This window comes from Pavona decussata, unplaced genomic scaffold, assembly GCF_977016875.1.
Source record: "Pavona decussata unplaced genomic scaffold, jaPavDecu1.1 SCAFFOLD_190, whole genome shotgun sequence".
Taxonomy (NCBI): Eukaryota; Metazoa; Cnidaria; class Anthozoa; order Scleractinia; family Agariciidae; genus Pavona; species Pavona decussata.
Window position 1 is genome coordinate 156,905 of NW_028145599.1, and position 14,099 is coordinate 171,003.

At 39.3% G+C, this 14,099-nt stretch overlaps 1 protein-coding gene across 2 annotated transcripts in view; it reads left to right on the forward strand.

Annotated features, from left to right (window-relative positions):
* The first annotated feature begins 262 nt into the window (after positions 1-262).
* Positions 263-14,099, forward strand: part of LOC146462179 (delta-1-pyrroline-5-carboxylate synthase-like) — a 49,887-nt gene continuing 36,050 nt past the window's right edge. For both annotated transcript variants that reach the window (XM_085085835.1, XM_085085836.1), the window contains exon 1: positions 263-638. In XM_085085835.1, the coding sequence (XP_084941961.1) occupies positions 360-638 (279 nt within the window). In that variant the 5' untranslated portion in view covers positions 263-359. The remainder of the gene's footprint in view (positions 639-14,099) is intronic.

Genomic DNA, 14,099 nt, shown 5'->3' on the forward strand with positions numbered 1-14,099 from the left:
GTGTCCGAAGTTTGAAGTCGAAAGTCAGGAGTCGGGAAGCGTAGTGTGCGATGTCGATGTCGGAAGTCGGAAGTTATGGAAGTCGGAAGTCGGAAGTCGGAAGTGGGAAGTCGGAAGTCGGAAGTCGGAAGTCGGAAGTCGGAAGTCGGAAGTCGGAACTTGGAAGTCCGAAGTCCGAAGTCAGAAGTCCAGTCCCAATTCTCGCTCTCGACGGTACTGAAGATGCTTTGCGGCCAATCTCGTACCAGAAAGCCTGAGGACTCTGGGTACGATATTGCTTTGCGGCGGCCTCAAACACCAGTTGAAAAACAATGAATGAATGATCGACGAGCAAAACTTTACTTTATCAACGTGGCAAAATGAGGCTTTTGATTGGACGTCATTTAGGGCAGAGAAAATGCTTTCGTAACTCACATTTATTGTGCACTCATGGGCGAATTTATCCGGTGCTGGAAACAACCTACAAAAGGATGAGCTCGAGTACTTCTTTTCAATTGAATAGTGGTGGAGGAATTGCTTTTAGATCAGAGTTGAGAAGAAAAGCCAAAAGAGTTGTCGTTAAACTGGGATCAGCTGTTATCACAAGAGATGATGAGTGTGGAGTGGCTCTAGGAAGGCTTGCTTCTATCGTTGAACAAGTAAGTACAAGCTCATTCGTTATACACATGGCATTCTCGTATCGGTGTACGTGTCTTATCTACCTTATAACGCGGCCATCTTTAATAATTAACACGTGGGTCTGGAACAGCATTTTATAGTTAGCAAGCAAAAAGGTATATAATATGATTGGGCAGCTACCAATTTTTCAAATTGATCTAACATTAGTGTAAAAATTAATTAAGGGGAAGTGTCATGGGTTTTTGGGCTCTTTTGTTAAAAATGCTGAAATAAGACCTTCACTTAGCAGGACGTAACACATCGATCGAAATCGATCATCGGAAACCTAATCGATAAATCGATATAACTCGATAATAATCAATCGATTAAGCAAAGTAATCGATTAAAATCGATAATCACAGACGTTTGGCCATCAGAAATCTATCGATTTCTATCGATTTTGAGAAACTGTCCGAGGATACCGCGAGAAACAGCCGCTCATAATCTACCCAGGAAGGCAATTTGATCGAAACAATAGTGTCGTTATTTAAATTTAAATTTTCAATTTTGCTGGGTTCATTCATATATGGATGGAAGTTCTTTCGGCCTGGTTGTATGCCAAAGTCAACGTAGAGGCAATTGCTGATAACTCTCTTATTGAACTAACAAGATAACTCTGAACACAATCTTACTTCAGCTGACTAAATAGGCTGTTGTCTGTCGTCTGTAACCAGTCAAAATGTTAGACTGTTTTCAAAAGGTTCAATGCCGTTTTCAGCGTGTTCTCTTCGCCACGATAAGTTTCAGTACGTTTTTATCAGTTTTACATGAAGTTACTGTTGTTTTGTGACGAAATTGATAGTTATCTGTTGTAATTAAAGTTAAATTTGAAGTTGAATCACTGCTTCGCTTGGGCACTGATAAGCATGCTAACCAGTGTAGCAGTAGTCAATGTTCATGCACGTTCATGTTTTACACCATTTCACAGCGTCAAAAAGGTTCGGGAGAGACAAATAAAGCAGATAAACGATTACTAAAACAAAGTATAGCTCAGGTTTGATACAACTTATAACGTCTTGGAAGTCTCTCTTATCTGTCCATTTACACTTAGGCGAATGAAAAACAGTAGCTATAGCTTTCCGTCTCCGATATTATCGAACAAAATCGATACTAATTGAACCTTCATTAATGAAATCGATCAATATCGATAATCACAAATACAGTACCGCTCAAAAGTAAGTTACCACCCTCTCGCGAGACGCGATTCTCGTCTCGCGATACGAGATTCTCGTCTCGCGATACGAGATTCTCGTCTCGCGATACGAGACTCTCGTCTCGAGAGACGAGAAACTCGTCTCGCGAGAGGGTGAAAAAACTGTAAGTACATTTACTTAGGCTTGACTTTTCTCGCAAGAGTTTCGCGAGAATATCAAGTTGAGTGTCGGTGTTGTTGATACGGCAGGACGCCCTTGTCACGCAGCAAGCTGAATTATAGAGTTCGGTCGCAAGCTTATCGATCGTGAACCAGGTTGCAAACAAAATCGAGCTTGCTTTGTTAAGCGACTTGATCCAGGACTTAATGTGTTTGTATATACACTGTACTTTGTGATTTATTACAGAGCGATTCAACGATGTAAGCGAACGACGGCTGCAAAGATAAGCGAACTGATCAATCTGTCATTGCGCATTTATTCGGAGGTGGCACGTTGGGTTATCGGAGCTAATAAATTTGCAGAACCTAATAAAGCGTCTTCGTGTAGAAGAGATTGTAAATGCTGTGTATGTTATTATATCTTTTATTCTCTCAGGGATTTAGGAAAAAAAACAAACCCACAAACACATACACTTTATAGAGCTGGTGATGACCAGTTAAACTGTTGCGGCCTCTGTTGTACGTGCGCTAGAGATTATTTGCGTATTACATAGGCGTGAAACAAATATACGAAAACTTACATGTGATTTGCATTTAAAAAACCTATCTGTTACTTTTCAATAATGGGATGTGGCCAAGGGTTGTGGCTAAAATGTAAGTGTCAATCGAGCGACGACTTTGCGGGTTATTGCTAATCGTTAATAGGGATAAGTTTATAACATAAACATACGTGTAAAAGGCAATCAACATAACAAATCTTCGGAAAAAAAGCTTCTTTCCCCGAGGGCAAATGTTGTAATAAATATCTCCAAAGCCGCTTTGTTTTAGAAAAAATGTTCCTCGATTGGCTTCGCTAAATCATACGACCTGTAGCAAACTACGCTATCGATAAACAACACACCTCTCCTTTAGCCAGCGAACGCAGACGTATTTCCGTAAGCGCGGCGCGGTAACCTTTGGCCCGGTTCATACGTCGACCTTTACATGAGCCGAACCTAATACCTATTAAGGTCGACCCAAATAATTAAGTTCGGCAGTTGATTCAGACGTCGAACCTAACTGAAGTCGAACTTAATTAAAGCTAAAGTGAGAAAGTAGATTTTCGTGGTCAGCGGCTGTTGTTTGTACTCAACAAGATTTAAAATGGCGGGAAAGATGAATTCTGACATGGAAGAGCTTGCTTGATAAAATAATAAAGACAGGCCAAACACGGCTCCTACAGGTCGAGATAGGAAGAATATGACCTTCAAAGCTAATTTGCTCTTACGAGTACGTCTTTCAAAGATCTCTCTTTTCTGTACGAAAGTAAGGAAGGGTCGTTGTAGATCTCCCCTAGCAGAGGCTGATTTTCTATCAAGTGTCATTTACCAGGAGCCATAATCAGGGATGGAGACCGTAACAAGATGCCATTTTGACTTGTGGGCTTGTCCCCATGTGTTGTATCAAAAAATCTATTTTTAGAAAAAAATTGCGCCATACGCGCGTGCGCGCACGCGTGTAAACAGCCAGGATTTTTTTCTACCCGTTCAAAATGGCGTCCAAATTTTAAAATTCTGCCAGGGAATATCTCCTCAGTACTCACATTTAAGGAATTAGACCCTCACTAAGAAAAGGTAGCAATTGAAAGAAGACGGGAAAAGTTGGAATAAGCGGCCTATTGATCACATGACTCTCACAGTAAAGTCAAAAAGGCGCCAAAACGGTGGCGCTGCGTGCGTTGCTACTGTTGAATGAATGAAAAAAGCTTACACTCTACTGACATGTACTCAGACACGTAAGGACTTTTTTATCTTTAGTGAATTTTTTCTCAGCTGCTTTCCGTGTCACATATAAGGTAGTAGCCCCACGCATATTTGCGTGTATTCACGCGGGTTTATGACGTGAAGGGGGAGGGGGGGCAATTTTTTCTAAAGCTAGATTTTTTTGGTACAACACAAGGGGACGCGTGGACCCCACGCTTACGGTCTCCATCCCTGATTATGGCTCCTGTATTTACTCATCTGAATTGTTTTAGGTTAGACACAGAAGGGCGATATTTCATAACAAACCTCAAAATGTTTTTGCGGGTTTTTAGTTTGTTTTGTAGTGCCGACATTCTTTCGCGGAGGTTGACTTCTGAAAGAGTTTTATCTATAAGGTTATCGAGGTAATCTCTGATAGGTAATCTCTGTTTGAATAGAGTGATGTTTTCTTCAAATGTTGTTTTTGAAGATTTTGTTCTGAGAAGTCTTGAGTCTTCGCCTTTGATATAGCCTATATTGAAAGTTTCTGTCGGTTTGAAGTGCATGTGCACATCAAGAATAGATTCTTTTTTTTTAATCTTTCGCATCTCAGACAAGTATATTCAGTTGTTTCGAAACAAGAAGAGCAAGCACATTCCTCATTTCCCGCCATCTTGTTAAGAATGAATTCCTTTGCGCATGCCAAGTCGATGGAATGCACAGACCTCTGGGATAGATATAATTTATATAATTCATACGTAACGTATGCATTTGGTTCGGCACATGAAAAGTTCGACGTCTGAATCGAAGTCGAACTTTTGCCGTTCTATTCGACTGGCGCAGTCGAATAGAACGGCGGGTCGACCCAAATACAAATCTGTCGATCCTAACTGATTCATACGTCGATCTTTACATGCGCCGAACCAAATGATTAGGTTCGGCTCATGTAAAGATCGACGTATGAACCGGGCCTTTGACATCTTGGCGTTGTCGATATGCAAATTCGGTGCACGATAAACTGAAATCAATTCTGAACTAGAACTACGCATTTTACGCTAGCTCTTCAACAACGTTTCTGTTTTCGATTTTCTTTATACACAACTTTGTTTTTTCTTGGCAGAAAAAGCCTTTGCAACCGCAAAGAAGTTCGATTCAATAGCGGTTTGCAAAGCACGATACATGTACATGTATGCAAATTCGAACCGCAGTGAAATTGAAAAACATTGTAAGTGTCAGGGTTATTATTTCAAAAAACTGTTTAACAGATACAGGCACAGAACTTGACTTTAATAAGGCTGGGATTTTTTTATGTAGGAATTGTGTGTGCGGGAAAGTTTCAATTGCAAATCGATAGGTCGGCGAGCTCGCTAAAACGAAACCTTCGAAGTGCGGAAGAAATAAATCATCTCTTACACTGTGCGCGAATCGAAACCTTTGAACTGAATGAAGACAAAATTGTTTCGAATCACATAAGCTCTGATAATGCGAACTTACTTGTCGACGGAATCAACCACCGTTGGCACAGGCCGTTTTAAAAACGGCATACAGTGTAAATAAAAGCAACACAAGACAAGTGCGCGAGAAATTCAGTCATAAATTCTTCTCGCGAGAAACTCGGTAATATTCCAAAATTTCCGCTTCAGTGATTCTCGCGAGACGAGACTCTCGTATCGCGAGACGAGGCTCTCGTCTCTCGATACGAGATTCTCGTCTCGCGATACGAGATTCTCGTCTCGCGAGAAACGAGACGAGACTGGTAACTTACTTTTGAGCGGTACTGTAATCTGGGAATCGATTTTTATCGATTTCCGATATTAATCAATTAATTCATATAATATCGATTTGAATCGATTTTGATCAAGCATCGGATTTATCGATGTGTTACATCCTGCACTTAGCTACAAAATAATTCTAGAACAACTAGAGGAAAGAGATCAACTCAATTCTTAAAAGGAACAACTCGTGATCTGTTCTACCGCATTTTGGAAACAAAAATGCGTGAACTTGAAAAACGTTAGCCTAACATTTTTCAAGTTTCAATTTATTCCAACCTACCTTGTCTCTGGCCAGAGGCACTAATCAACCATTTTATTGCTCTGGGGAGATAATAATTTATAACAAAACAAGAAGCTGTTTCCAGCTTATACTCAGGCCATATTTGACTGTGTGGTGCGTAAAGCCTACAATCTTTTAACAGTGATAACCTCTAGCATCGCCAATTCCCCCAAATAGATAGCCTGCGAGCAAGCTCTCTTGGGGGTGGATCCTCTTTCCCCCTCCCACCCCCCACCCCCAAGAGAGCTTGCTCGCAGGCTACCAAATAGATAGATACAGAGATATAGTGAGGCAATAAGTAACCACCAGATAGAATTGCATTTCTTGCAGTCAGAATGAAATGCAGGGGAAAACGACATTTGTCATACGAATGCTTTTTATAATCCCTGGGCTTTAATCCTTGCGTTTTCACCTTTCTTTTAGAGACAGAAACCATTTGTATGGTCCTAATATGTATGTGAAGCCAGGTCAATGACAGATCGTAATTTTCGGTATGATCTAGACCGGGGTGGGGGGGGGGGTACTCCCTTATGTGACCTTAACTGGGACGTGCGGCCCGATAGGGTATGGTTTTCAGGGTGTTTTGTCTTGAACGAGGTATCTATTTCATCACTTTCAGTCTTAAACAGGGTATCCCTACAGTGTAGCTCAGAAATAAGCAAACCAAAATGTGCGCGTAAAACGCGTATAATTCGCGTATGCGTATATATGCATACGCGTATTGACATATACGCATACGCGTATATACTTATACGCGTATGTTTCATTAGTATGTATGAGCTAGCCTATTATTTCTTCTATTGTGGAAAGGTCATTGTTGATTTCAATGGGCATTTCAAAAAACACTGAAAAAATGGTGGTCAAGCTGCATGTTTGTCGATCGTCTTGTGCTTATTCTGGCTGTTTGTTGTTGACCGCTGTCGATCGAGTGTAATTTATATCAAGTGTATGAGTATCAATTTTTGCCCAAATTCCTCATTAAATAAAAAATGTTGCCAAAACGATAAGCCTCGTGTTGAGAGGGAACCACTTGATATTTTAATTGTCTTTTCTAAAGCACTCCATTTCTTTAGCTGCAATTCAGCTTGCGCTCGCGGCGGCATATTTTTTATAAACGTTGACTTGCCAAAAATAACGCATAATGTTCGGCGCATAATGTTTACAAATTTGTGATCTGCGCATCATAGAAACTTTGAAGAAAACACTTGGCTTTGAAGAAAGAGCACTTAACTGTTTGAATCAGCAAATTCTGCTAAAGAGAACCAGAGATATCGTTTTTTCAGTCCTTGTCGTGACGCTACAAAGACAAATAACATTTCACAATGGACTAACGCCGGCGCGTGCCGAACCAAAACTTTTCCTTGCAGAAAAATTAAATAAATGTGATAGGCGCGTCACAGGAAATTTCAAGAAAAATATTGCCAATGAAGGGAGAGCATTTTACCGTTTGAATCAGCGAATTCTGCCAAAGAGACCCGCAGATATCGTTTTTTCAGTCCTTACCGTGACGCTACAAAGACAACAACATTTCACAATGGACTCACGCGGAAGCGTGCTGAAAAACCAAAACTTTTCCTTGCAGAAGAATCAAATAAATCTGATCGGCGCGTCACGGAAACTTTGAAGGAAAATCTTGTCTATGAATGGAGAGCATTTTACCGTTTAAATCAGCGAATTCTGCCGAAGAGAACCGGAGATATCCTTTTTTGATAATATAATGCAAATTCATCCTGCCGCACCGACCACCGCTAACAATATGTAAACATCAACGAAAGATACATGTTATGATATATGTTAAGATACATGCTTGTTTAGACTGTTTAGCGCTGTTTCCACAGCTAGTGTAGACGAGCGAGTTAAAAATTATTTTCTTACCGAATACAGTTTAGTAAAAGAAAAATTAATCGACTGGTTGTCGAATCATCGCTTGTAAAGCGATAAGTTTCGAAATACGGCAGCAGAGCGTTCTTGACCTTCGAGTTTGTTCAGCCGGTAGTGACAAAGCGAACGCGAAGTTTGTTGTTAACGCTCGTCCAGCAAGTAACATTAATTCCATAAACTATTTTTTCTTTTCTCGAAGAATCAAATTGACAAAAAAAAGACCATGTTGGTAATAAGGTTTTTTATCGTTGAGTTTCCGAAGCGAGCAAGCTTCGAAATACGACACCTTATATTCGAGTTTGTCAAAGCGAGGTTCTAAACGCGTTCTATTATAGTCCTGTCGATCGTCATTATTCGAATTTCGTGTTGCGGGCTGTCGCTTTTACTTTACCGTTTCTTTTGTTGTGCAAAGGTATGGCAATGAATAACAAAAGCAGGACATACGTGTATGGCAACATACGCATACGCGTATAGCAGCATACGCATACGCGTATTACTTGCGTATGGTACGCAATTATGCCATGTTCGCTTATTTCTGAGCTGCACTGTACATGACCTAATGGCTTAAACAGATTGTGATTGCCAATGCATTAAAATACAGTAAGGAACTAGTCAGTAAAAATCAGTGATAAACTGTGTTTGCAAGGACCACCGTGACAAAATAAAAGTACCGGATCCTGTAGTGAAGGATCCAATCAGGAAAAAAATTGTAAAGCAAATAATCTAAAAAAAAAAAAGAGCAAGGAAGTATATACTTCCCTGACCGTGAAAAGAAACTAGTGTATTCTTATTTCATTCTAGTCTTAAACAGGGAGTGATTTTGGGTTAAATGTCTTAGAAAGGGCCTGAACATAGGGAAATCGGAAAATTGTGTTTAGGGTTTGAACGGCCCGGCCGCACCTCCCTACCCAAGCATCTGTTGAGTACCCCCCCCCCCCCCCCGGGATCTAGAATAACGTTACGCATCACGCGTACGTTTATATCCTTGTACGATTTTCAATGTTTCGCTGTTTATATTTTAAATGAAATTCAGGGGAAAGCATTTGTTATTCACCTTTCATTTAAAGACAGAAACTGTTTCTACATTGATTGTTTTTCTATTATAGTAAACGTGAGACATCTTTATCTATCTTGGCCCGCGAGGTCATAGACTGATTTAGTTGCCAAATTTTTGGTTAAACAAAACTAACCTTGAGGCCCTCAGGTTAGCCTAAAAAACACTCCGGTTAGCCTAAAGAGCACTCCAGTTAGCCTAAATAGCACTTAGATTTAGCTTAAATAGCTCCCCGGTTAGCTTAACCGTTAGCAAAAACCAGGTGAAAGGGTAACCAAGTGTTTAAGCCTTTTGCTGTATAAAACTGCACGAACACTAATAAAGATCAATTTCCGGTTTGCAGCCTGATAGAATGAAAGAAATGGTACAATTTTGGCCAGATCTCAGCTATCAGTTAATTATTTACGGATCTGAGTTAACTTTTGCTTCTCACATGTTTCTATTAATCTACAATTCATTTCGAGAGACGTATTTCTTGGATCTGAAATCTATTTTCGAATTCCCCACCCCCCTCCCCCCTCCCCCACAAAAAACAAACAACACATGAAAAATGAAAACGGTTCACGGATTTTCCCAAGCGAAAACACCTATTGCTTACCACTGCTCTCTGACGACCTCATGACTTCTACAAACAATTTAATTGTGAGGAGCTCCGAGTGATTTTCGTCAGCAGTTTATTCTCTATACAGTTATCGGCAAGTTCAGTAATTACAAATAAAATTTACTCTAAACTCAGACAAAGTTTAGACATCTCAACTAACAGTTTTCTTAACATTTCTTAGCTATCAGTTAAAAAACTGCCATTTCTCAGCTAACAGTTAAAATTTGGGCTAATTCTCAACTACGAGTTAACCCCATGTTTTCTAGGTTTGCAATGACTGTATTTACATCATAGCGTAGTGGAAGTTGCGTTAAGTGTTTAGAGCGGTTCAGAAAAGTGTTTTTCTCAAGTTCGCCGAAGAAGCTCACGTTTTTAATTTAGCCGCGTCTTGCTTGTTGTAAACAAATAAATCTTATAAAAGCTTCGCCCAGTTTTCTGATTTACTACAAGTAGTTTTCGCATAAACTGCGCTCGTGCATTTAATTCGCCTTTATCAAGGCTAGACAGCAGTTCATGCAATAAGTTAGTTTCTATATCTGTTTATTCTGTATTCTTCATTCTTGTAATTTTCAGTAGTAATATTTTAGTAGTGTCCTACAAGACTCTATTTAAACTAGCGTTCTATTAGATTAAATATGTGTATAAACTAACTAAGGATAGCTCTTGATTGCAGAAGAATGACATCATATTTCCCTGACAAAAACGTTTTGAGATTTAACAACCAAAGTTCTTAAACTGAAGGCAAAAATATAACAGGCAAAACCAATCTTGGAAAATCTTGAAGATTTAACATGTAACTGGAAAAAAAACCGGGACCAGAATCATATTGGCAAAGAAGTGTTTCTTTTTCTAAATAGTCTCATTTACGAAGAAATTGCATTGCCTCTTTGTGCGTGTGTGTTTTTTGTTGTTGTTGTTGTTTTTGTTTTGTTTTTTTGTTTTTTGTGGTTATCCTTTTCTTTTCATTTATCGCTTTTTTTTTCTTTTTACAATACAATTCATTTTTTTGCTCAGTTTTTTTTTAATTTTCACAAAATAACACTTCAATATAACAAGCGACAGGGGCACCCAACGGTTGTTTTTGGGGTTGTTCATGCCTCGCACGTCTGGCTCGCATATTGCGGTAAACACTCCTCACGGCCCGAAAATAAAGAACGTGGCCGAGAATTTCAAGAATTTGATAACACGACAGAAAACGTAACTCGTACCAGCCGAGTACAAAAAACAAGACCAATAACAATAACTCGTGGCCCAAAGTCTTATCTCTCAGCCCATCGCGACCCCAAAAAGAAAAAAAGAATTTGATAATGCTACCGAAACCTTAACTCGGTCCGCCTTACGGCCCGAGTAACTAGACAATTATTTTTTGTTTCTGTAAACAGACAAAGATTTTTTGGGTTCTGAAATGACATCAAATTTGTATGATACTTCCCCTTTAGCAATCATGTTTGGCAATTGCCTCCAGGTTTCTTTAATATTGATAGCGATATTGTAACATCAATGTTGATGATTTCCCGTATGAAAATGTCTGACCAAATGGGAGCATGAATTCGGCCAGACATTTCAGCTTGACACGCGCATAACATTGACCGAACACGAGTAGAACAGGACACAGCGGTAAAGAACCTAACTAGAACAAGACCCCAACCTAAAAAGAGCAGGATACGAAAAATTGTAGCAACCAGAAAACGAGCATGACACGAGCCTGACATTAGCCGGACAACGTAAATAATCTGTGATGTTATCAGCCAAAATATATCTGGTCTTACTCCAACCTGAATACGGCCGTACAATGCATATAAACACATTGAAATAACGATTAAATGTTTTATTGATAGATTCATGGAATAAAACTGATACAATAAAATTAAGTTTTGACTATATCCATACAGTGTTAAATCTACATACACAATCTCTTGCATGTGTCAAACCAATTAAAAAATGTACACATTCATTGCACTAATTGAAGGAAACTTACAAATGTACTTATAATTTGCTCAACTTATCCTCGAAAGATTAAATTCGACAAAGCAAATGTTCCTTAATATATATGTATGCTGAATAGACAGGAGATAGATCACTAAGCTTCAGATCACTAAGCCGCTTCAGTTTTGTGCAGAAATGATCTGTTTGGCGTTGATGGGAGTTAGCTGCTCCTTGCCATTTTCGATGCGATGAGTAGTCACGTAATCTGCAAAATAACAAGTGCAAAAGTCTGTGATGCTGCAGTTATTCTAAATATCCATTCAGATAACAAAAAAAGCTATGCTATCAATATAAAAATGATAGTGCGTTTAAACCGCCGCGAGTTAAATATCAAGCGTTTGTGTGCAAAGCCCGATCGCCCGAAGAGTATAATCTCTCACACGCGTTGCGTGAGCCGGACCTTTCGAAGCAGAGAATGTTGTGGTTTGCGAATATTAAATAAAGTTAATTCAGTTCCAAAAACATGAGTAAAGTGTGTGTTTTGGTGTGAATTCAGTGTAATTATTTTGCAGGGCATAGAGACTGATTCTCAGATGGTCTGAGGTCACCCGGTCAAACTTTATAAGTTAAGGTGGCCGAACACAGTTTGCGCGCACTTCACAGATTCTGTCAGTGATGCTATTAAGCGCGCGCTAGGGTTGTGGTAAACAAATTCTATCGATCCCTCGATTTTATACCAAATGGATCACAAAGGTGAGTTTTGCTCTTAAAATTACTCAGTTTCCCGTTTGTGAATCCTTCTATATTTATTACCAAACAAAAAAAGTGAGTTCACGAAGAGCTAATCCTTTTTGCACGCTTTATATCTATGCTGAGAAAACCTAAATAAAAGCCACGCATGGGCATTTGACCAAAAAATTGTGACTGGTTGTTTCAATGGAAATGAACTGTTTTCTAAGGAACTGCTCGTTAGAATTTCGTGAAATTTGACAGAACAGTAGTTCTCTAAAAGCGTAACTCGCCTACAAACAAAAACCAAAATATAACAGTGGGTAACTTCAAAAAAGATTAAAGTGTAAAACCAACATTTACAGGAGATCTCTCTGTTAAAATTACATGAAAGCAGCGTCACTATGTCAGTATTTTGTGGGTTTTTCTGGATACAAAAAATGGAAAAAATCTAACGAGTGCATTTTCTAAAAATTAAGGAAAACCATTATTTGTGGACGGTAAATAGCTTGCTTTGTTGCCATGGCAACGGCACCTTGCTCAATAAGAAGTATCAAAATTTATTTCTACTTTGTTAATCTTGCACCATGCTAATTTTGGGTACTTAGAAGTACGTAGTCTTGAAATAATGTTTACTAACACCTGTACACTGGAAAACTGTGCTCGGCCACCTTAAACATTTCAAAACACTACTGAATTTTTCATCGGATAAAAGATGGACGATTTCAATTAATGTAAATCGTAATTGATAAAGATTTCTAAATTTAAACTCGACCTCTCCTCGTTTTGGCATCTGAAATTTACCGAACATGGAATGTCTTAGCCATTGGAACAATTTGGTACACTCAAAAAATCAAATAGATAAAAAGAAAAGAAAAAAATTTGAGTTCAAAGGACCGACATTTATTTTATAACAAGATAATGTAGCTTACCTCTCCCCTCAATCTTTGGGATGGTTGCTAAGAACCTCTTCTTGCTTTCATTTTCCTCAGGCTGCAGATGTATTCGACATGTATCTCGCTTGCTTGCAGATCCTGGCAATTTACAAATAAAGGCATGCGAAGAGCGACATTTCTAAAACTTTTTTAAATCCTTGAAGAGATCTTAAAAACACTGAGGAAGAAGCTATCACTAACAAGCCTTAAGTTAAAGGAATACGGTAACTGCAATTGCAATTGTTTCGTGCGCGCGTGCACATTGAAAATACTGTTAACACTCCAAGCACCAAAAATTAGTAACCGTAACCGTCAAGTGATCTCGAAGCTAACCAATGAAAAATGAATTTAAACAATGAGATACTTATCTGCAACATGTCTCTTACGGCATTTGATTGATAGAACCGCATGCTAGGAATCAAAACAACGCATCGCCTACGTGCAGTGTATGACGTACGTTGATCTTGGAATCCAGCGAGATGACTTCTTTGCAGATTCAGCTGGCGGAATGCCCTGATTTTCAAAACTTTTGTGAAGAGGGAACTTGGCTTTTTTTTCAGCGTGCTGCATGAATAGGATCAAGTTTGGGATTTCCAAATTTTGCTGTCTGTCGAGCAGCGTGATCGTAATACCATATGTAGGTGTGTTTATAAACAACGCTGTTCGTGCTTTATTTATATTCCTTGACACTGTCTACACTAGTCTACATTGTCTTTGTGATCAATTTCATTGAAAAGAAATGAAACATACCTTTTCTGGCTCTTTCCAATCTCGTGTCAGTCTCTTATCAGGCCCGTGCCTAGCTACTTATTAAAGTTATTAAATTTGGAAAAGTAATTTGAGGTTGTTTGGCTCTTGTTCTGTTCCTGTTAGTGTCTTGTGCGGCTGCCGTGACCCGGACACGAGCGTAACATTTCTCTGGCTTATTAGCTTGGGGCCAGACATTTTTTTTGCCCGGTTCTTGTTTTGCTGATGTTTGGTTCCATTAACGGTATTCCCGCCGAGGTCAAGCCGGATTCCGCCTCTCTCAGGTCCGCAATTTTCGTACAGGTTAACAAAGGATTCCATGTTGCCGGGTCTGTTGCCGTGCATCTGTTCAGTAATAGATCACAGATCACGTCAAGATGCGCCACTTTTTTGTTCTTACCACATTAGAGATCGATCTGTGATCTATTACTGAACAGACGCACAGCAACATGAAATCTATTTGTCAAAGAGACGTCATTGC